The 21491-nt window shown below is 46.1% G+C and overlaps 1 protein-coding gene across 1 annotated transcript in view; it reads left to right on the top strand.

Moving 5' to 3' along the window:
* Positions 1–21491, top strand: part of ZCCHC4 (zinc finger CCHC-type containing 4) — a 48792-nt gene that overhangs the window by 19354 nt on the left and 7947 nt on the right. Inside the window, exons 6-10 of the mRNA XM_056125599.1 lie at positions 1386–1458; positions 7831–7981; positions 9770–9870; positions 19872–19993; positions 20234–20309. Coding sequence (XP_055981574.1) covers positions 1386–1458; positions 7831–7981; positions 9770–9870; positions 19872–19993; positions 20234–20309 — 523 coding nt within the window. The remainder of the gene's footprint in view (positions 1–1385; positions 1459–7830; positions 7982–9769; positions 9871–19871; positions 19994–20233; positions 20310–21491) is intronic.

Here is a 21491-nt window from a genome sequence, read left to right as displayed (position 1 = left end):
CGATAGTCATTGGCTCTGAGCACTGTACCAGGAGTAGCTCTGAGCACTTTCAGATATGGTCTCCCCAGCAACAATGAAATAATCATGACCATTGAAAACCTTATTGATAACAAATAGGTTTTTATTTTATACAAAGTCTTTAGAAATCAACAGGATATTAAGACCCATATACATAGAGAAAACAGCTAGACATACAAATACAATTAAGGAATAAAGAAATTCAGCCTTGCAAGAAAACCTTATTGATAACAAATAGGTTTTTATTTTATACAAAGTCTTTAGAAATCAACAGGATATTAAGACCCATATACATAGAGAAAACAGCTAGACATACAAATACAATTAAGGAATAAAGAAATTCAGCCTTGCAAGAAATCAAATTAATGCAGATTTAAACCATAGTCTGGTATGAAATTTGCCTAGTAAATGAGCAAAAATTTATAAAATGTTAATACCTAAAGCTGGTACTCTCATTTATTGCTGATTGCATTTTAAAATAGCATGTTAGAAGAACAAAATGATTTCATCAGTAATAAATAGTCCCCTTTCTGGCACTAATTCGGTAAAAAAAAAAATGAAATGCACATACTTCTTTTTCTTATGTACTGAGAAACATTTTATTAAACTCATCTCAGTAGCTAAAGATTTTGTTAAATACTCTTCTGTTCACCACAGAAAGGAATTCATAGCAGAAATGTTGGTTCAGCGTTTTCCTGAAAGTCATTCTAAGGGCCAGAGCAGGCGCAGGAGGCCTGGGTGGGCTGCAGGAGCACAGAGAGCCAGGAGGAGTCCCTGAGCACCCCATAATCAAGAACAGCTGGAGTTTAGGTTGTATTTTAATTGCCAGCCTCTCTCAAGTATAAATTGTATGACAACCTAATCGTATCCTGATAGTTGATATTTAATCCTCTAGGTCATAGAAACGGATGTATTTTACACACTTATTATTATTATTTTGTTTTTTAGGTCACACCCAGCAATGCTCAGGGGTCATTTCTGGCTCTGCACTCAGGAATTACTCCTGGCAGTGCTCAGGGGACCCTATGGGATGCTGGTGATCAAATCTAGGTCGACCATGTACAAGGCAAACACCCTACCTGCCGTACTGTTGCTCCGGCCCAGATGTATATGAGAATTCTGTAGTGTCGCTACTGGTTTCTGAAACCCAAGGAATAGTTTGTTTTGTTCCCATTAATAAAGATTCCCTGATACTTTTACAAAGTATTATTGTAAAAAAAGTAAAACAACAACAAAAACCAGAAAACCAGGGATTGGTGATACTGTTTTTATTAAAGGGATGATTTTATAGTTTAAATTTTTTGCTAATATTATACTGTTTAGGTGTGATTGGATACATAACTCCAGTAAAAATAATTCTTTTGCAGATATTCACAGTTTTATCTGGAAGATAGCTTTTGCCATTACAACATGTTTAACCACCACTTCTTTGATGGAAAGGTAAGAATTACTCCTCTTTTTGTGGAAGAGCACATTCATGATCCTCTCTCCTGACTTGTGACCTGTAGGCTCAAGAGCTGCTTTCCACCAGGGCGCTGGGGGTGGGGCAGTGTGAGCTAGTCCCCCCTCTCGCCTCTCCTGTGCCTGGCCCTCCCTGGTGATCCAAGGCCAAGGGCTTGTTGTCCTTGACTTTACTTTGGCTCTTGTTTTCTTGCTCTCCATACCACAGATGAATGAGGCCAGCCGGTATGTTTGCTTCTCCGCCGCCTTATTTCATTCAACATGATACTTTCCTATTCTACCCAGTTGCAGTGAACTACAAGATTTTATTTAAAAAAAAATTTTTTTAATTGAGATTCAGTGGTTGTAAGATACTGTTTTTTCTTGCAGCTACACAGTATTACGTTATGTATCTAGACCACAGTTTCTTATTTATTTATTGTTAATTCACCCTGAGGTACAGTAACAAAACTTTCATGTTTGAACTTCAGTCATACAGTCATCAAACTCCCATGCCTTCACCAGTGCTTTTTCCACCACCAAAATTTCAAGTATCCCCCCCCATTTCACACCTCCCCCTGCTTGTGTGGCAGACAATTTGCAAAATACTCTTTCTCTATTTTAGGTACCTTTGATATTTCGAGACCAGTCCTACTACCCCTCACACCTGCCAAAAATGCAATTGCTAGACAATGCATTTTGTATTGCTTGTTTTTGTTTTTTGTTTTTGTTTTTTTTGCTTTTTGGGTCACACCCAGCCAATACTCAGGGGTTACTCCTGGCTCTGCACTCAGGAATCACCCCTGGCAGTGCTCAGGGGACCATATGGGATGCTGGGAATCAAACCCGGGTCAGCCGCGTGCAAGGCAAACGACCTACCCGCTGTGCTATTGCTCCAGCCCCTTGTATTGCTTGTTATGGATACAATATCATGTCGCTCCCAGAATTCTAAGATTTCAATAATTAGAGTCTGAAGAAATCGCAGCAGCAAGTTGCTCAGGTCCGAGATTCCTTTGTGTGCCTCTGGATCGTGGCCATGTGGGAGCTTAAGTCGATGGTGGGTAGATGTGGCATCATCTTGGGGTCCCATGGGACGGGGGAAGGAACAGGCCCCACTTCCCCCTGTCCCACGAGACTTGGGATTTGCCATCACCGCGATTCGTACCTGGAGCTTCTTGCTGACTTCTAGAAAATGGCAACCACCAGAAGGGACAGCACCTGCCCCGCTCTGGGCAAGAAGTGGAATCTCTGGGCCAGAGGGAAGTTCTGTTCTTCCTTTCTTTGAGAAGTCTTGGCGCTGTTTTCTTAGAGGCAGATGACGTTCCCCCCACAGTGAGAGGATTCCAGTTTCACCTCGCCCCACCTCCTCGGGTTGCGTTGGGAGATGCCACTCTCTCTCGTGTGAGGCTCTCAGTCGTTGTTGTTTCCCTCTGCCATTTCCCTGCTCGTAGCTGACAGTGAGCACTCCTCACGTGCCTGCTGACTGTAAGTTGTCTTTGAGAGAGTGTCTCTATCCATCTGCTGTCCCCATTTTTGGATGAGCTTATTATTATTTGTTGTTGTTATTGTTGAGACTGGGGTAGGGGGTCACTCTTGGCCGGGCGTGGGGGCCTCTGTGGTATTGGGGGTTGAGCCCGAGTTGGCCGCATACAAGGCAGACGCCGTAACTTTTGTACTACTCTCTTCCAGTCCCTGTTGTTGAGCTTCGTCAGTACTTAATGTTTCTTGGATATTAGCTCTTTATCTGATTAATGGCGTGTGACTGTTTTCTCCCATTCAGTAGGGTAACCTTTTACATAGTAAATAAATTTTTTGAAAATTGTGAATCCAGCTGAACATAAGTATACATTTACATGCATTATGTTTTAAGATATTAGCTAATGATAGAATGAAAATCAAGCAAGACTGAAAAATGAAGCCTTCAGGGAACGAAAACAAATTCTAAATTGTTGGTGGACTTGAGTGATTCCCCTGATTTAGTAAAAAGTAAGCCAGTGGCACAGTCCTTCCATCAGAATCAATTCCACATTGAGATAGATATGCTTCAGCCACGAGAGCCATGAAAACTAAGTATTGAAATAAATAGCAGTTAGCTGTAGACGTTTTTTACTGCTTCCCGAAGGACTTCTCTGGTCGATAATCGCTGGGATTGAGGAGTGACGTGCTGAGCGTGAAGGAGAGTGAGGAATCGAAGATGCACTTCACAGCCGAGGAGCAGGGCCCTCCCTGTGAGCACTGAGGCGGGAGAAAGGAAGAAAGCGGGGTCTGGAGGTGTTTCCCACGTGGAAGGAAGAAGACACCACTGTTGTGTTGAGAGGGCAAGGCGGAGGGCCTTCTGGGCTGTGACCCCGAGGCGTGAGCCGTTCTTGGGCAGTTTGGAGAGGCTGCATTTGTGTGTTGGTGGGATGTTGACCTGGAGGTGACCGCTATGGCTTGGGGGATCCGTGACCTCGCGCTCCCAGGGACAGAGGGCTGGGGGCAGAGTTCTTTCTGCTTGATGCTGTAGTCCTGGACCAGCCTTGGTTTAATTGCATTTGGTGGGGGGGAGGGGAGGGTGAAGCAAGATATCCTTCATGAAAACTTGAAAGGTGTGAGGGGAGAGAAAGAGAGAAGTCTGTATATAAGAGGGAACACAGGCTTCTCCAGAGTGGATGCAGGCAAGTAAAGAGACAGAAATAAGCAAGATCCCGTTGGAGGGAGAGTGCGGGCTTGGTGAGCGAACCGGTCCGTGTATTTGCTTCTTTTTTTTTTTTTAATTTAAATAATTTATTTATTTATTGAATCACTGTGGGAAAAGTTACAGACCTTTCAGGTTTAGGTCTCAGTCATGTAAATATCAAACACATTTCCCTTTACCAATACTTATTTTTTACCACGAACCCCAATAGAACCCCACCCCCACCCCTCCCAGTCCCTGTGAGGCAGATGAGTTCTAGTTAACACTCTATCTACTTTGACTGGATTCATTGTTTTGATAATAGATGCACCATTATTATTTAGATTTACCCCCCCTCCCCAAATCAGACATACTGAAAAAGCGTTGTGAAATGATTTGCTTTCTACAGCTGGGTTCAAGAATTAAATGTTGGTTTTGGATTTCTGCTATTTTACTTATTGACCCTGGAAATATTTCTACTGAAAGTCAGATAGTTAAGAAATTGGTTTCTGTGCTCTGGAGTCGTGGCCGTGCTGGAGAGCCGCTCGTGGGGGGCAACTGGTGGCCTCGGTAGGGCATGAAGGATGGGCCGGAACGCCCCCCTTCCCATGAGGTTTTCGTCGCCCCCAGACCCCCAGCTCATACCTGCTGTCCACAAGGCTCCCATGTGGCCGCCATCTTTCTTTCCAGAGAGGAGAGGGCGAATGGGGCAACACTCTTTCCCCTCCGGGCAGGCATGATCGCATGCTTTAACGCATAGTCCGTTCGCTTTTCTGCTCCAAGCTGCTGGTTTTCTGCATTAAAGTCCTTGTGCTTCTGGGGCCGTGCCCAGTATTTGCTTCTTATTCTGCTTTTCTCTCTTCTTTCCTTGTTTGTTGATTTGGGGGCCACGCCCGGAGGTGTTCAGGGCTTTCTGCTGGCTCTGTGCTGGGGATGACTCCTGGTGGGGGTCAGGGGGCCATATGGAGTGCCAGAGATTGAAGCCTGATCAGCCACGTGCCTTCCCCACTGTACTGTCACTCTGTGCCAGGATTCTGTTTTTCATTTTGAGCAAGACTGACAAGAGTAAAATCAATGTAAACACAGTAGCAGTTAACAAGCAATTTCATAGATTTCAAGAAAGTAACATGTAATGTCTTTTCCTAGGAATCCTCTGTAACTTAGAGTTGAAAGTGGATAGAATTGCCCTAAAAGTTTCTAGAATAACTGTTGGAATCGCTACCAAGATTGAATTCTATTTTCTCTTTCCCAGAAGGATAATCGTTGAGCTCAGATTTTGTCCCCTCTGTATTTTCGGAGCAGCATCTTAATCGCATAGCAATTGTGGAGATTGATCTCTAGGAAATTATTCTCTAATGACTTTACTACTTGCCCCTTTTTTTCCTCTCAACTTCCTCAGTCAGGGTTTGAACACCTCTTTGCCATCTGTGAATCGATGGATAAGTGCATGTGTCTGCTAGATTTGTGTGAAGGAATCGGGGTGCTGGGAGGGTGACGCCTCTGCCACGGTGTGTACATACTTGACACAGAGCCCCACCTTGGGGATGAAGAAACTCTATGGTGTGGAGGGCGTTGCCTTGCACATGGTGTGCCAGGTTTGATCATCAGCACCACAGAATTACCCCTGAGTGATTCCTGAAGAGAACCAGGAATAAGCCCTCAGTGCTGTCGGCTGTGGCTCCCCACAGACAGACAAGCGAGAAATAAAATGAAATAAATCCAAAACCCCATCTGGGATTTTCTGCTAGCAAGTAATATTTTTCAGGTCATAAAAAGTGTCATATGCATTAATGGCTCTTCCGGTGAAGGGGGCTGAGGGACATGTAGAGGCTGGCAGTCTAAAATGCCAAGCTTGGAGGGTGACAGAGCTGTAGTACGGCAGGTAGGGCACCCGCCTTGCATGTGGCCAACCTGGGTCAATCCCCGGCATCCCAGAATGTCCCCTCAGCCCCGCCAGGAGTGATCTCTGAATGCAGCGCCAGGACTAAGCCCTCAGCACTCCTGGTTGTGGCCCCAAAACAAAAATTAAAAATGCCCTGTACTTTTTTGTGTACAGCAGCAGGTGAAGAACTGTCCCGTGACCTCAGCAGTGGCAGCTATAAGCATAAACCAGACTTGTCCCTCAGCAGCCAATGCTGGGACATCATGATGAGTCTTCCCTGGAAGCTGGTCTTTCCTCTGGTCTTGTAAAACTTGGATAAGGTCTCAGGGAAAGGAGCAGTTGAGATAGTAAGGCGCTTGCCCTGCATGTGACTGACCCGGGCTCACTCCACGTAATCCTATACGTGAAATATTTGAACATCAGAGGATGTAATGAAAACTGATGAACTGTTGTCACTTAGCCAGTCCATGGGCACTGAGTGCTCATTATACCACCAGGAGTCATTTCCTGAGCACAGAGCCAGGAGTAACCCCTGAGCATTACTGAGTGTGGCCTAAAAACCAAAGGAGAAAAAAAATCTTAGCTTCCTTGCTTATGTGCTTTTTCCCCCACAACTCCAAGGAGTGGATGGTTTTCAGTAACAGCTCTGGTGTTCTAGGATACTCCATCGAGCGTGCTTCATTCCCTGATCCTTGTCAGGGAGGAGGCTGAGGGTGTTTCGTCATGCCCCCGTTCCTTTGCTGGTAGACTCAGACTCTCCAAGGACAAACGGGCGTGGATATTATGATGCCCCACAGAATTGGTCTTCTAGATTGATTTAGGAACAGGGCAATATATATTTCATTGTAGAGAACACGCAGGTTTTTTGAAGTTTAAAGTGTGCTTAAGCAGCGTGATCTTCTGCCAGTTGGTCTTCCAGGTTGGTCTGCTCTGCCAGATACTGACTGATCACAATCACAAATTCTCTAGACCATGATTAGTAGATGGTTGCCTTGTGCTGTAACTTCCTGCAAAGTGAAACATCCTCGCGGCCGACCCGAGTTCGATTCCTCCATCCCTCTCAGAGAGCCCAGCAAGCTACCAAGAGTATCCCGCCTGCTCGGCAGAACCTGGCAAGCTCCCCGTGGTGTATTCGATACACCAAAAACAGTAACAACAAGTCTCACAATGGAGACGTTACTGGTGCCCACTCGAGCAAATCGATGAACAACGGGAAGACAGTGCTACAGTGCTGCCTTGTTTCCTTGTCAGGACAAGCTCAGCTTTCTGTGAATTTCTTTTCTTACTGTGAATTTCCAAACTTACTGTGCAAGTTTGTCTGTCAGTGGCTGGTCACCAAAACCATGAGTGGGCTTCATTGGTAATCTGCGCTCTTCCTAAACTGAACTCATGGCAGTGGGCAAACCGGGGAGGAATGGGAGGAAGACTTATTCGTCTTTGGCACTCCAGTGCTTAGCATGCTCCCGACTTCTGCTCGTGGAATTCAGCTGAGTATCTTAAATCTTCATGGCCAATGAGTTCTCTCTCTCAGGTTACTAAATTTGGTTTTATTTAATGTAATTGTTTGTAGCATATAGTTCTCTAATAGCGATGGCGTTTGAATTTGCACTTTGCAAAACCTGCTTCTCAAGGAGCCCAGAGAGAAAACTCTCGGGCCCTGAATGAAGGAGGCTTCAGAGGTATGGGGGCAGTGGGTGGGGGCGGGGTGAGGTGGCGGCAGGTGGGCTGCAGTTCCTTTCTGAGAGTGAAGGGAGCCCCAGGGCACGCTCTCCCCTGTCCGGAGCAAGTGCCTCTGTCCAGTGCTCATTCAGAAAGGAATTTCTCTCTGTCCCAGGCTGCCCTGGACATCTGCAGGACATTTCTACAGGAAGATAATGGTGAAGGCGTCATCCTGGTGACTGACCCTCCTTTCGGTGGCCTGGTGGAGCCTCTGGCTGCCACATTTAAGAAGTTCATTGCTATGTGGAGAGAAGGTCAAAGCCAAGGTGTGAGTTTTGTCACTTTACTGCAAACGAAGCGTTTCTCAATATATGTACTTGTCAAAGATTAACAGCCCCCCAAGAGTCGGAGTGCCGATAACATAGACATGCCTCGAGTTCTTGTTCTCTTTCAAAAAACAGATTTATTTCATGATGTGGCAAATTTTATTATTACGATACACTTTGTACTGGCCAAGTCACATGTTTTTATTTGTTTACTGGTGGAGGTCCGGCAGCAGTACACGCACCCAGCGGTGCTCAGGGCTGATTCCTGGCTCTGTGCTCAAGGATCATTTCCACTTGGGGAATCTTCCGGGGAGCTGGGCATGGAAACGGAGAACGGCTGGGTAGCAGGAAGTGTCTGAGCCACTGCACTAGCTCTCCAGGCCCCCGTGTATTTTCAGGACTGTTTGGTAGGTAAAATATTTGAACATCAGAGGATGTCATGAAGCCTGGCCAGTGGTTGCCATTTACCTGCACACGAGCGCTGATGCACGCCTCGCCCTGGGGCTCTCAGTAGGCCCAACTCCATCCCGGGGACTTACTTCTCGGCGTCGGGAAGCCTCGCCCGGAACTCTACGGGGCCTCCCCATGCTGGGCCAGAGCTCTGAACTGATGACAGGAGGTGGGTGGGGAGAGAGAACCTCCAGTGACTGCCTGGGGCCTTACCAGGGACCCACGGACACCCACACCCACGGTGACCATCAACCACCAGTACCCCCTGGATTGGGGATATGATTTAAGATGGGCTTCAGAGTATTTTTAATATAATCATCTAATTAATCAGTAGAGCCGCCTTTTTCCCCCCCCATTTCCAGCCTGCTAGCTGATAAACGAAGTGTCAGGAGTTTGTGATCAAACTTCTCCATTAATTGTGCTACATAAATAATGTACATTGGGAACAGAGCGTAAATGAGATCGCACCGGGCCCTGAGTGTTGACTGCCTGCTCGGTTTGGGTGCTTAAGTCCGCTTCTCCGAGTACCGTGAGAGGAAGCGCAAAGAGCTTTGTGGGCTTCCCTCCAGCTGCCACTCAGCCACTGCAGATGCTCCGGCAGATCCTTTCCGCACGTGGCTGCCGTCTCCCTGTTGCCTCAGCTCAGGGTTTAATACAGGAAGCAGATAGAGAGGCTAGCACTGGACTTCCCCTGTGCGGGGTACTCGGGCACGCAGGGCTGGGTCCCTCCCTCCCCTGATACTAAGGGGCCGGAAGGGTAGTCCAGTGGGTAAGGCACTTGCTTGCTCTGCACACGCCCAACCTGGGCTCCATCCCGTACGGTCCCTTGGGCACCCCCAGGAGTGATTCCTGAGGGCAGAGCCAGGAGTAAGCCCTGAGCATCGCTGGGTGTGGCCCAGCCCCCTCCCCACCCCCACCAAAAGAATGTTAGTAAGTTTGTTCTAAGACTCTTTCTTAAGTCTGGTTCCTTCTTGGCCAAACAAGGGACTTTGTGGGCGAGCCGGAGCTCCTTCCTCCTCTTTGCCAAGACCCACACTCAGAGGGTGCAGAGAGCGGCTGCTCTAACATTCCACTTGGGGGTCGACTGCAGTGCCATGTCTCCGAGGCGAACCTCTGCAGACTGTAGCTGTGTTTTCATGGAAAAGTATGTTACGCTAGTCACTGTGTTCTCGGTGAACAGTCTCCATGGGCATGACGTCAAAGTACTGAACAGTTGCAATATCCCCAAGGCCAGAAGGGTTTTTTTCTGGATAGCTGTGTGTTTTATATAGTTATTTATATTTTGTAATATCAGTTTCTTGTTCTCTACGCCCTCCCCTTTTTTTTTAGATTCACTAGAAAATCATCTCAAAGAACTACCCATTTTCTGGATTTTCCCTTATTTTTTCGAATCCCGAATTTGTCAGTTTTTCCCAAGCTTCTGCATGCTGGATTACCAGGTATTGTGAATTTTCCATTTCCTGGCATGGTGGGGGAATGGATGGGTATTGTGCAGCAGGAATAAATATTCTGATGAGGCTGTCGGTTGCGGTGACTGAAACGAGACCTTTGGTAGCTCTCTGTTCGGGGGTTCCTAGTGTGTGTCCCCTGGGGGATGTGTGTGAAAAGTATCCAGGTGTGGATGCCTGTAAAAGGAAGCTACTCGGTGGGAACCAGGGGCACCCCAAAGGGAAAGTACTTTACCAGGGCTGGAGCACTAGGACGCTGGGCTGGGCGCTTGTCCTGCAGGTGACTGACATGGGTTCGATCCCTGGCATCCCATATGATCCCCTGAGTACCACAGGAGTAATTTCTGAGTGCAGAGCCAGGAGAAACCCTGAGCATCGCCAGTATGGCCCAAAAAGCAAAAATACAAAAAAAAAAAAGGAAGTCCTTTTCTTGCCTGCCGAGGTGCCCGTGGAGCAGAGCCAAGTTTGAGGATCCTCACAGAACATCTCAGCCTCCCCCCCACCTCCCCCACCCCCGCCCCAGTCGGCCTCAGGGTGTCTTTTTTCAGAGGGGCTTGTAGAGTTGAGAGTCTACTCTGCTTAGTGAGGGGAACCCGGGCTTGTTTCCTGTACCCCTCAGGGGAGCTCACCAGACAGGTGCACCCCCAGGCATGGGGTGTCAGAGAGGCAGAGATGCCGAGGCCTGTGTGAATGTTTGTGTGTGAGCCTGAGCGTGAGCATATGTGAGGGTGAGCATGAGTGTGTGTATGTGGGTGTGAGGGAGTGTGTCCAGGTGTTTATGTGTGCATGCAAGTGAGCATGAGTGTGAGTGTAAACATGAGTGAGCATGTGTGAGCATGAATGTATGGATGAGTGTGTGCATGGACATGTGTGTGAGCGTGTGCAAGTGTGTGTGAGTGAGCATGAACAAGTATGCGTGAGTATGCATATGTGTACATGTGTATATACTTGTGTGAGCATGCGTATGAGTGTGCGTGTGCATAAGTGAGCATGTGCATGAGTGATCGTGTGTGAGCATGTGAGTATGTGAGCTTGTGTGTGTGAGCATGTATGAGCATTAATGTGTGCATGAGTGTGAGCATGTGTGTAAGCATGTAAATGAGCATGTGTAAGCATGTGAGCAAGCATGTGTGTGAGTGTGAGCATGTAAGCATGTGTGAATAAGCATGAGTGTGTGCATTAGTGTGAGCATGTGAGTGCATGAGTGCGTGTGAGCATGTGTGTAAGCATGTGAGTGAGCATGTGGGTGAACATGTGTGCGTGAGTGTGAGCGTGTGAGTGTGAGCACGAGTGAGTGTGAATGTGAGCATGCTGATGTAGGAAGGATTGACTAGACACTTGGTTTTCAGCCTTTTACACCTGCAGCCCTTGAAAAGAAAAATTCTTCAGGGATGCCATGGCAGAAATAAAAACCACTCATTTATCATAGTATTTTGTATATTCTTTCGTAAATCTAATGTTTTAAAATGAAACCTTTACAGGGATTGTATTTATTTATTTTGGGGGTTGGGGCCACATCTGGTGGTGCTCGTGGGACTTAGGGGATGCTGCAGCTCAAACCCTGGTCAGCCGTGTGCAAGGCAAGCGCACACCCTGCCATATTATTGCTCCGGCCCTAATAGTCACTTCATTTTAAAAGAAGAGAGTGGCACCAGTGTCGCCCACCCCTCCCCTCGACGCCCCACCCAGTCAGCGGCAGTCCCCTTGGCCTGGGCTGTCGGCCCTGCTGTGTGGTTCGCAGGCGCCCCCTGCTGGAGCTTTTGGAATGACATCTACTCCTGGAGTTTCTTTTTTTCTTTTTCTTTTTTTTTTTTTTAATTTTATTGAATCACCGTGAGATAGTAACAGGCTTTCACATTTGGGTTACAGTCACACAATGATCAAACACCCATCCCTCCACCAGTGCACATTCCCCACCACCAATATCCCCGGTATACCCCCGCTTCCCCACCCTCCCCCTGCCTCCATGGCAGACAATATCCCCCATACTCTCTCTACTTTGGGGCATTATGGTTTGCAATACAGACCCTGAGAGGTCATCATGTTTGGTCTTTTATCTACTTTCCGCACACATCTCCCATCCCAACCAATTCCTCCAGCCATCTCTTTCTTAGTGACCCTTCTCTATTCCAGCTGCTTTCTCCCCTTTGCTCATGAGGCAGGCTTCCAGCTATGGAGCAATCTACCTGTCCTGTGTATCTACTATCCTTAGGTGTCAGCCTCATGTTATGTTGTTTTATACTCCACAGACGAGTGCAGTCCTTCTATGTCTGTCCCTCTCTTTCTGACTCATTTCACTTAGCATGATACTCTCCATGTCTATCCATTTATAAGCAAAGTTCATGACTTCATCTCTCCTGACAGCTGCATAGTATTCCATTGTGTAGATGTACCAAAGTTTCTTTAACCAGTCATCTGTTCTAGGGCACTTGGGTTGTTTCCAGATTTTGGCTGTTGTGAACAGTGCTGCTATGAACATATAGGTACCCGCCCGGCGCAGGGCTCCTTCTCAGGGTTGCACATCTAACTAGACCCCCAGAGAGCAGCCGGTTTTCATCCTTGATCTGAGAGGGATAGGAATGGTGGCACACCACACACAACCAAAGCTGAACCATTCCAGGCACCCTCTGCTCATCTTACTCCTGTAGTTTCTGAGCAGTGTGAAGTCTGCCTCCTGCCTAGACTGTCCTCACTCAGGACTGGAAGCCAGCTCTAGGTTGCCTTTCTTCTCATCTTGAAGGCCTGTGCCGTTCTAACAGTTCTTTAGATGCTGTAAAGGACCTGACATTACCAACTATGAGTGGACACCCACCACCGTAATTCACCTCCATAATGCAAATAGAATTCTGAAGTATTTATTTGAAATCTTTTTAAAGAACACTTGGACGTAATTTCTAATCATAGCAGAGGAATTTATTCTGTTTTCTCCTCTGAGTCTTATGTAAGCACATATTTATGCTTTTAATGACTTTAAATTCATTAACAGCCAGTGCTATCAAGCTATTGTCCCCTTCTTTTTATTTACTTATTTATTTGGTTTTGGGTCCAAACTTGGTGATGCTCAGGGGTTACTCCTGGCTGTGCGCTCAAGAATTATTCCTGGCGGTGCTCAGGGGCCATATGGGATGCTGGGATCAAACCTGGGTTAGCCGTGTGCTAGACAGACACCCTCCCCGCTGTACTGTCCTCTTCTTTTTGAACTCAGTTTGCTTTCCCCATCTAGGCACTTTATTTTTTCTTTAGTGAATCACCATGAGATACAGTTACAAGCCTTCATTGTTTGAGTTTCAATCATACAATGATCCCTCCACCAGTCCACATTCCCCACCACCAATGTCCCCAGTATCCCCTCTTCCCCACCCTCCCCCCATCTTCATGGCAGACAATCTCCCCCATACTCTCTCTCTACTTTGGGGCCTTATGGTTTGCAATACAGATACTGAGAGGTCATTGCATTTGTCCTTTATCTACTCTCAGCACACATCTCCCATCCTGAACGATCCCTCCGACCGTCATTGACTTAGTGAGCCCTTCTCTATTCCAGTTGCATCTAGGCACTTTTAATGACAAGACATTTATTTAGTCGCCCTCTTTCCATATTTTCTGTGACTTCCTTAAAAGAAATCCCACAACTAAAATAGAACTTAAAGAACTAACGGTGTCAGGTGTTATGAGTATTTTGAATTGTATCAACGTGCTCCTTTTCAAAGGGGTGTAATAAAAGCTATTTTAACTTTGATTTCTTGAACTGTACTTTAGATAACATTCAGTCGAAGTCTTCTCAAAGCTGACTTACTTCCCTCTTTTGGACACCCAGTTTCCTGTTTCTTCTCCAAGGGCTGCATCTCTTAGTAACATTTGCTATTAGAGATGACTGACATATACCAAAGTGTCAATTCCATAGACTAGCTCTGGTTTCTAGAGGCACCTGCTGCTGCTGATGGTGACTAATCATCTGGGACAGTGCTTGGCATGAAAGTAGTGCCCTCTAAATGCAGAATGGGGAATGGAATAAAAAAGAAAAAAAGAGCATGCGGGTTTTTTGGTTTGTTTTAAGTTTTGGGGGGTTTGGTTTTGGTTTGGGGTTTTTTTGTTTTGTTTTTTGCTTTTTGGGTCACACCCAATGATGCTACTCCTGGTGGTGATCAAGAGGACATGTGGGATGCAGGAAATCAAACCCATGTTGGCCGTGTGCAAAGCGAACGTCCTCCCCGCTGTGCTAATGCTCCTGCCCCAGCCTTCGTTCCAGAGTTGACAGGGAGCTGAGTTTTACTCCTCTGCTGTCTACCAGCCAAGCCGATACCTTATATCTGACTTTGAAGCTCAGCTGTCCAGTGGGCTTAATAATATAATGTATCCTAAGGTTTTAAGGATTACTTGTAAATCACATGTTTGATGACATCCAAACTCCATAGAGAACTCACATGATTAACACATAACATAGTAACACGTAATCCATAACTTACATAATTGCAATCCTGTTGAAAATGAGCAGAAAATGGATGCTCAGTGTTATTCATGCAGTGCAAGACCCCCAGGGGCGGTGCCTCTTACCTGTAATTAGTGAGACAAGAAATGCCAAGTGTTGGTCAGGATGTGGAGAAATGGATCTTTGCTTTTCCTAATTCTTACTGAGGAAAATGCTCTTCCCCTGTTCATTTGGGGGCACCTTCTTCAGCGTGTCTTCTGGTGTATTGGGGAGCCCTATTTGTTGTAGCACCTTTTTCCTTTTCTAGCCCTTGTCTCCCTAGCCTCCCTCCCCCCCCACCCCCACCCTCCCTGCAAATGCCCTGGACTTCATCTCCTTTTTGATTCTTGTGCTTTTCTTCCCATTCTCTTTGTACTTTAGCCACGTCTTGTGGCGATTTCTTTTTTCCTTATCCGTTATCTGTCTTCATCAAGTGCAAAATTAGGAAGTCTCTCCTCCTCCACAGATCCTTTCCTTCTAGACCTGCATTAGACCACCCTCTTTCTCACTCTGCCTAAGATGACCCTGAGCCTCAGTGCAGTCAAATCCAGACTCACAAAACTCTCTCTTTTCAAATTTTTTTTGTTTTGTTTTTAAATCCTTTTCAGATAGGAGGAAGGCAGAAGTACTACTGTGCAGGGCTTCATAAAATAAAAATTATGGAGGCCCTTCAGTGGTACGGCGCATGATGAGTAAAGGTAAGATAGTCATCAGAGACCTGGAATACCAAAAGTCTCATTCAGGATAGATTACGAAGAAAGAATGTGATCAGGAAAAGAAATTCTGATTTAGAGCCAGAAGTTTGGGTGCTCGTACGGCCTCTTAGAAGCTATTTCATCTCGGGGCAGCCGCTTTATCTTTCCAGGCCTCTGCCTCCTTATCCATAAAAGAAAATGATTGAACCAGGAAAGGGATGGCAGGTGAGTTTCCCTTTTAGCTGCTAAGCCTGATGTATTGGGAGTGACTTCCTGGAGGATGTGTTTGAGAACGCCAGGCTCAGTGGCAGAGGGACGTGATTGATTCGTGGCATCTGCCACAGGGTGTTCAGGTCCTATATTCACCATATCGGGATGAGATCCGCTCACTTCCCTTGCACCCCTGAACATGCCACTGTCCCTTGTTTCTTTGAAATCTAAGACGTTTGTCTGTACTGTCAAAAGTCATGCTCTTGGGGCTGGAATTAGAATGCATGGTTGCCCCCCTGTCACAGGATCATATCCAGCATTGCAGGATGTGATCCTGTGACCCAGCCTCACTGGCTGTGATCTGAGCACTGCCAGGGTGACCCTGGTGGTCCCTAACTCTGCAGGGCACAAGCATTCTCAGGCCCTAGCATTGAACCGCCAGGCCTGGTTGGCCGAGTATCCTTGGGAGTGGCCCCCAGGTCCCCTGAGCACTGTTTGGGAGCCCCCTGAGCACATTCCCCAGCCAGAGGAGCAGGCTGGACCTTTTTCTGGTTATACTTAAAGAAAAATATCTGGGGCCAGGGAGCTCGCTTGGTGGTGGGGGCACATGCTGAGTATGCAGGGGCCCCTGTTCTCTCCCCAGCCCCTTGCCCCCGCAGGAAGGACCCTCAAGCACCCCAGCACCGCAGGGCGTAACCCTCCCTCCAAACAGTCCTGCACAGGGAAGGAGGGCTCAGGTGTAGAGAAGCAGCCTCGAGCCTGATCGTGGGGTGTTTTGATGGGAATTCCTGAGGGATTGTTGCAGATGATTACAAGATGACAACTAAAATTCTTAAAACTCAATGGATAATAAATTATGTTATGAAATTATTCAGTCTGGAGTGAGAAGGGGGAAGAAAGAATAGAAAAGAAACAGGCATAGATGCCTTTGCCCACGGTTCATTTTAAATAGCTACATGGTACATGGCAGGTCTGACCACAAGAGCTTGTCGTGGTAGAAGTTGAGCTGGGAATTCACTTGGCAACTTTGGAATCTACCAGAGTTCAATACAATGCAACCCTTCCAGAATTACGAAAATGCACGTATTGTATCTTATTTAATCTCTGTGGGTTGTTTTGTTTTGTTTTGTTTTTAGCACAATGCCTGAAACATAGTAGGTGTAAAATATCTGTTGATGGCATGAATGTGTTGGTCTATATAACTAGCTTCCGTCTCAACGTTACGGAAGAAATTTGCGTGTCGATAAAATTAAAAGTTAGAAGTTGCAGAGATTTTGAGCTTTCCCTCATTTCTATACAGTACTTCATCACATTAATCAGTTCCATGGGAGAAATTTTGTGTTTGAAAATGCCTCTCATCATCATTGTGAGTGAAATGTCAGAGATAATGATGGGAAAATGGTGTATCAGCTCTACTACTAGTGATATGCAATTTGCAAAATTGTGTTTGCTTTATAGCACTTCCATAGGAGGTTTATTTGTGTGGAGGAAGCTATGAAATATGGATGTATGTTAGAGGTACATTAATTTACCCTAGCAGCATGCATTTTACATACCATATGTTTATAGTTAATTAGCACAACAAACCCGCATTTAAAAATAATAATAATCTCAATTAGGTTATGCAAAATCAAGCAATCAACCACCTTCCTGACACATACATTCTCTGACTCCTTGGGTAACCATAAAGAAATTGTTCCCTTTTTTTTCCATCTTCCATCTGCCATCTATTATATTGCTTGGAATATTCCATTTGCTAGAAAGCATTTGAAGACACTTTTCCCCTGCATTTGGAAATCTTTGTAAGATTCTCTTGGGAAGAGTTTTCTTCTTATGACATTCATAAATGTTCATAATGTCTTTGTTGAAAGTAATACATATATTTATTGATATACGTAGAGGAGCACATTAAGAAAAAATTATGAATTTAACTCACTTAAAACGAGTAACGCTTAAGGTGCTATTTTAAGGTGATTTTTGAAGTAAAAATCTCCTTTTGTATGGGAGCCTCTAATCGGTAACATCTATTCATAGAATTTTAAAGTTGGAAAGGAACATGGAGGTAACCTAGGCAAACTTCCCACTGCAATCATCGTCACACTAAATTCATGACAAGAAGCCATCTAGCCTCACTCGAACGCTTTCAGTGAGCAGAATCCTACAGCCTTACAAGGCAACTCAATTTATTTAATAGCTCTAATCGTTAGAAAATTTTCTCATATTGAGATAAAATATGCTCCCTATTAACTTCTAACCATTGGTCCCACTTCTGTTCTCCCAAGCAATAAAGGAGAATTCTAATTTCTATTCCACGTGACACCCCTTCAGGGATAAAGTAGCTCTCAGGTCCTCCCCATCTTCTCTTTGCTGAATAGACACCCCCAATATGTTAAACTCAGAATTCTCTTCTTTCCCCATGATTTGTTAATGGAAATGAGCTGAATTTATTGTTCTCTCTCTCACTCCACCTGGAACCTGAGTTCTGCCTTGTCAGGCTGGCTCTGCGGGAGAGGCTGGCTCACAGCTCACCTGGACCGGAGGGTTTCTCACACTGCCCTCAGTTGACTGGGTCTCCTCCTCGACCTCTCCCCTACGGAGGATGCTGGCTCATTGTTTTCGGATTTGTTCACCTGTAAATCTGGGAACCACATTGGCGTGGCCATGGGGAGCACAGGAATCTCCCCTTCATGGCCTCTCTCTCCATTGTCTGAGGTGGAGAGGATCTGACACTTCGGAACTGGCTCAGTGAATCACGAGTCTGTAAGCCAGCAAGACTGTCAGTCTTAAGTGTGGTCTCGCTCAGACCCTCATTATTACCCTCATTGGGAAAACGGGGGCTCACTGGTAGTGATCTCAGAAAGATATCCAGGTATTTTTGTGAGTCATCTAAAATCTTGGTTCTCAAAGTTTAGTACACACGAGGGCTTGTTAAGAACACAGGCTGCTGGACCTGACTCCCAGAGCTTCTGTTCTGTTAGATCCTAAGAGGAGCAAGAATTTCCTTTTTTTCTGCTTTAGGGGAGCACTCAAGAGTCTGGAATCCACTTGTGGCAATAGTCAACCAACTGGGCTGGACGGTTCAGTGCTCAGGTCATGGATGTGGGGTGCTGAAGAGCTCCGGTGCCACTCCCAGGTTGCTTGAGAACCCCCAAAGCAGTCTCTGGCAGTGCTTAGCAGGCCCTCATGGTCAGGGAGCGAACGTGAGTTTCTGAGTATCCACCCCTCACCCTTAGCTATCTCCCTGGCCCCAAGAATGATGCTTTTTTTTTTCTTTTTGGGTCACACCCAGAGATGCTCAGGGATTACTCCTGGCTCTGTACTCAGGAATTACTCATGGTGGTGCTCAGGGGACCATATGGAATGCTGGGAATCGGATCCAGGTCGGCCACAAGCAAGGCAAATGCTCTACCCGCTATGCTATCGCTTCAGCCCCAAATGATGCTTTTCTAATGAGATCGTGGATGGTGATATTACTGATGCAGATCCATACTTTCAGAGTTACTGATCTAATGAAAGAGTGGATTTAGACTAGATGGGTTCACAATGGGCTTAAAAGCAAATTTAGACTACAGGTGCATGAAAAGATGGTTTGAGAAGACAGGAGCAGGAAGCTAATGGAAATCACACCTGTTGGTTGCATTTCCTTTCCAGCTCATGCTGGAACTGGGAGTTGAGTTAAGGATCTTGAGGAGAGAGAGAGGTAAATGCTTGAAACCTTCATGGAGGGAACAGGAGGTGGGAACCTCAGTTATAGTTGTTACACACTCCATCTTTCTGTCTCTGCCAAAAGCCAGGCACTGAGTGAGTGTTTCACGTCCTTCGTTGTGCCTTTCATTGTGACCTCTCCAAGTATCAGTCTCTGTTCCAGATGAGAACTAGGTCCCCCCTGTCTCAGCTCCTGTAACAGCTGCATGGCAGTGCCACTGGCCAAGCTATGAGCCCTGGCCTCTGCCGGAATGTGAGGGTGAAACCATTCTACCATGATGGTGCTAAGTGGTGGCTGTGCTCAGGTCTCGCGAGTAGAGGTCTAGAATGTAGTGACTTTCATCTGTGACAATGAAAAGCCCCAGCCAAGGTGGCACACAGCTGCAGAGGTCGGTTTTTTTTTTTTTAACCCTGAGAGCGCATTCTTCATTAGGTGATAGCTTTTCCTGTGAAGTCTATTGTATTGAAAAACAGCGCTATTCTCTTGATAGGGAACATGAATCCCTTTCTTATGATTTTTTTAAAGGGTTTTTTTGGAGGGGGGGACCTTAGGGGGCACACCTGGCAATGCCCAGGGATTACACTGGCTCTGTACTCAGGAACCACTCCTAGCAGTGCTCAGAGGACCTCATGGGATGCTGGAGATCGAACCCGGCTGCTTGCAAAGCAAATACCTTATCTGCGGCACTCTTACCCTTGCTCCATGAGTGCCTTTTAATAATGAAATCGCACTGCTAGAGAAACCTTCCTGAGACTTGATGGGTAAACAAACTCTGGCTTTTAATAAGTTCATATTAAATATGTTGGTTTGTGTTCTGACACCAGTTTTGTTCACTTATTGATAAAGAATCTTCAGGAATATTTACTCATTTGAGGAAATTTTCTATTTTAAAACGTTTGCTCTAACTTTCTAGGTGGATTATGATAATCACGCTCTCTATAAACATGGGAAGAGAGGCCGCAAACAGTCCCCCGTGCGGATCTTCACCAATGTTCCTGCCAGCAGGATAACCCTGCCTGAGGAAGAAGGGTACAGGTGAGCAGGACAACCCTGCCTGAGGAAGAAGGGTACAGGCGCGTGCTCAGGCTTCATCAGGCCAGGGCTGAGCCCTAAGGGCACGTCATGCTTTCAGCACTGACTCCGGTCGTCCTTCTCTTGCGTTTCCAATGGGACCGTGTCTTCTGTGGATCTGTCCCCGACAAGTACCTTGTGGACTCTGGTCTGCCGCTGAGCCTTGGCAGGAATGCGCTCCTGATTTCTTTCTTTCCTCCTTAGATTTTGCCCTCTATGCCAACGATACGTTTCTCTCGAGAATCAGCACTGCGAGCACTGTGGTTCTTGCACATCCAAGGTACAGTTTTCTTTGAATGCGTTCGTACTCAAGTGTCTTCCTTTAGTTCACTAGTTCCGTTGTTTGTGTAATCATAATTTCTTCCCTTTTTTTCCCCAGTTTTGGGCTATACCTGCAGTGCTCTGTGCTCAGGGATTGCTCCTGATGGGGTTTGGGGGAACTGCATAGAGTGCTGGGGGTTGAATCCAGGTCAGCTGTGTGCAAGGCAAGCGCCTTCCCCACTGAGAGAGAGTTGGGCAGGGAGAGAAGAAAAGCGCCTGTCATAGAGGCAGGCGGGGAGTGGGGTGGAGGGTGATGGGAGGGACCTGGGGACGCTGGTGCTGGGAAATGTACACTGGTGGAAGGATGGGTGTTGGAAAGCGTGTGACTGAAGTCCAATCATGAATAGCTTTATAAGAGTCTATCTCACAGTGATTCAGTGAAAAAGTAAAAAAAAAAAAGTCCTGCCCCATAATGGTATTTTCTTAATGTTATAATTTGTATTAATGTGTCATTCTTTATTAATTATATTTTAATACAGTATTTTATTTCTAATTACAAAGTACAACTTCCAAAAATATTTAGCTGCCGCCATCATCATTAACAATGACTTGAATTTATTTTTATGTGCTATTGAATGACAGCTAACTAACTACCACACATTTCAAATAAAGCACTGTGAATGAATGCATCATTCGGTTGAGGTCATAGTAGAGATGTTCGGAGCTGGGGGCGTAGCTCACAAGGTCAGCATGAGCCCCGAGTTCACTCTCCATTGCTGCATGATCCCCAAACCACCTGGCACAAATCATGAGCACCATGCCAGAAATAGCCCCCCCCCCAAAAAAACAACTTCAGATAAGGCATTGAATTAGTAGATGTCCTCGTTCTGAGTTCTTGGGAGAACTCGGGATTAGCATACACCATGCACTTTCTGTGGGTGAGTGCTTTCCCAGGAGCTGTAGCTAAGTTTTACTTTTAATGACAGTAACCCCTCAGATAACATTTATTGTCGGTTTATTCAGAGGTTATCTGTACTCCTTGTTGAAACATTATGCACAGCTTGTGAAAGGCTCGAAATAAGGAAGTCAGAATTTTATTACTTAGAGATGTACACGTTGGCGCAGTCAGAATGAATGAAAGCAAGGAGGGGCAGACCATCACAACAACCAGAATAGGTGCTGCTAGGTACGGAAGGAGGAA

The sequence above is a fragment of the Sorex fumeus genome, unplaced genomic scaffold (assembly GCF_029834395.1).
Source record: "Sorex fumeus unplaced genomic scaffold, SorFum_2.1 ptg000055l, whole genome shotgun sequence".
NCBI lineage: Eukaryota > Metazoa > Chordata > Mammalia > Eulipotyphla > Soricidae > Sorex > Sorex fumeus.
The sequence above is the reverse complement of the archived record's forward strand: the minus strand, read 5'-3'. Positions and strand labels throughout refer to the sequence as shown.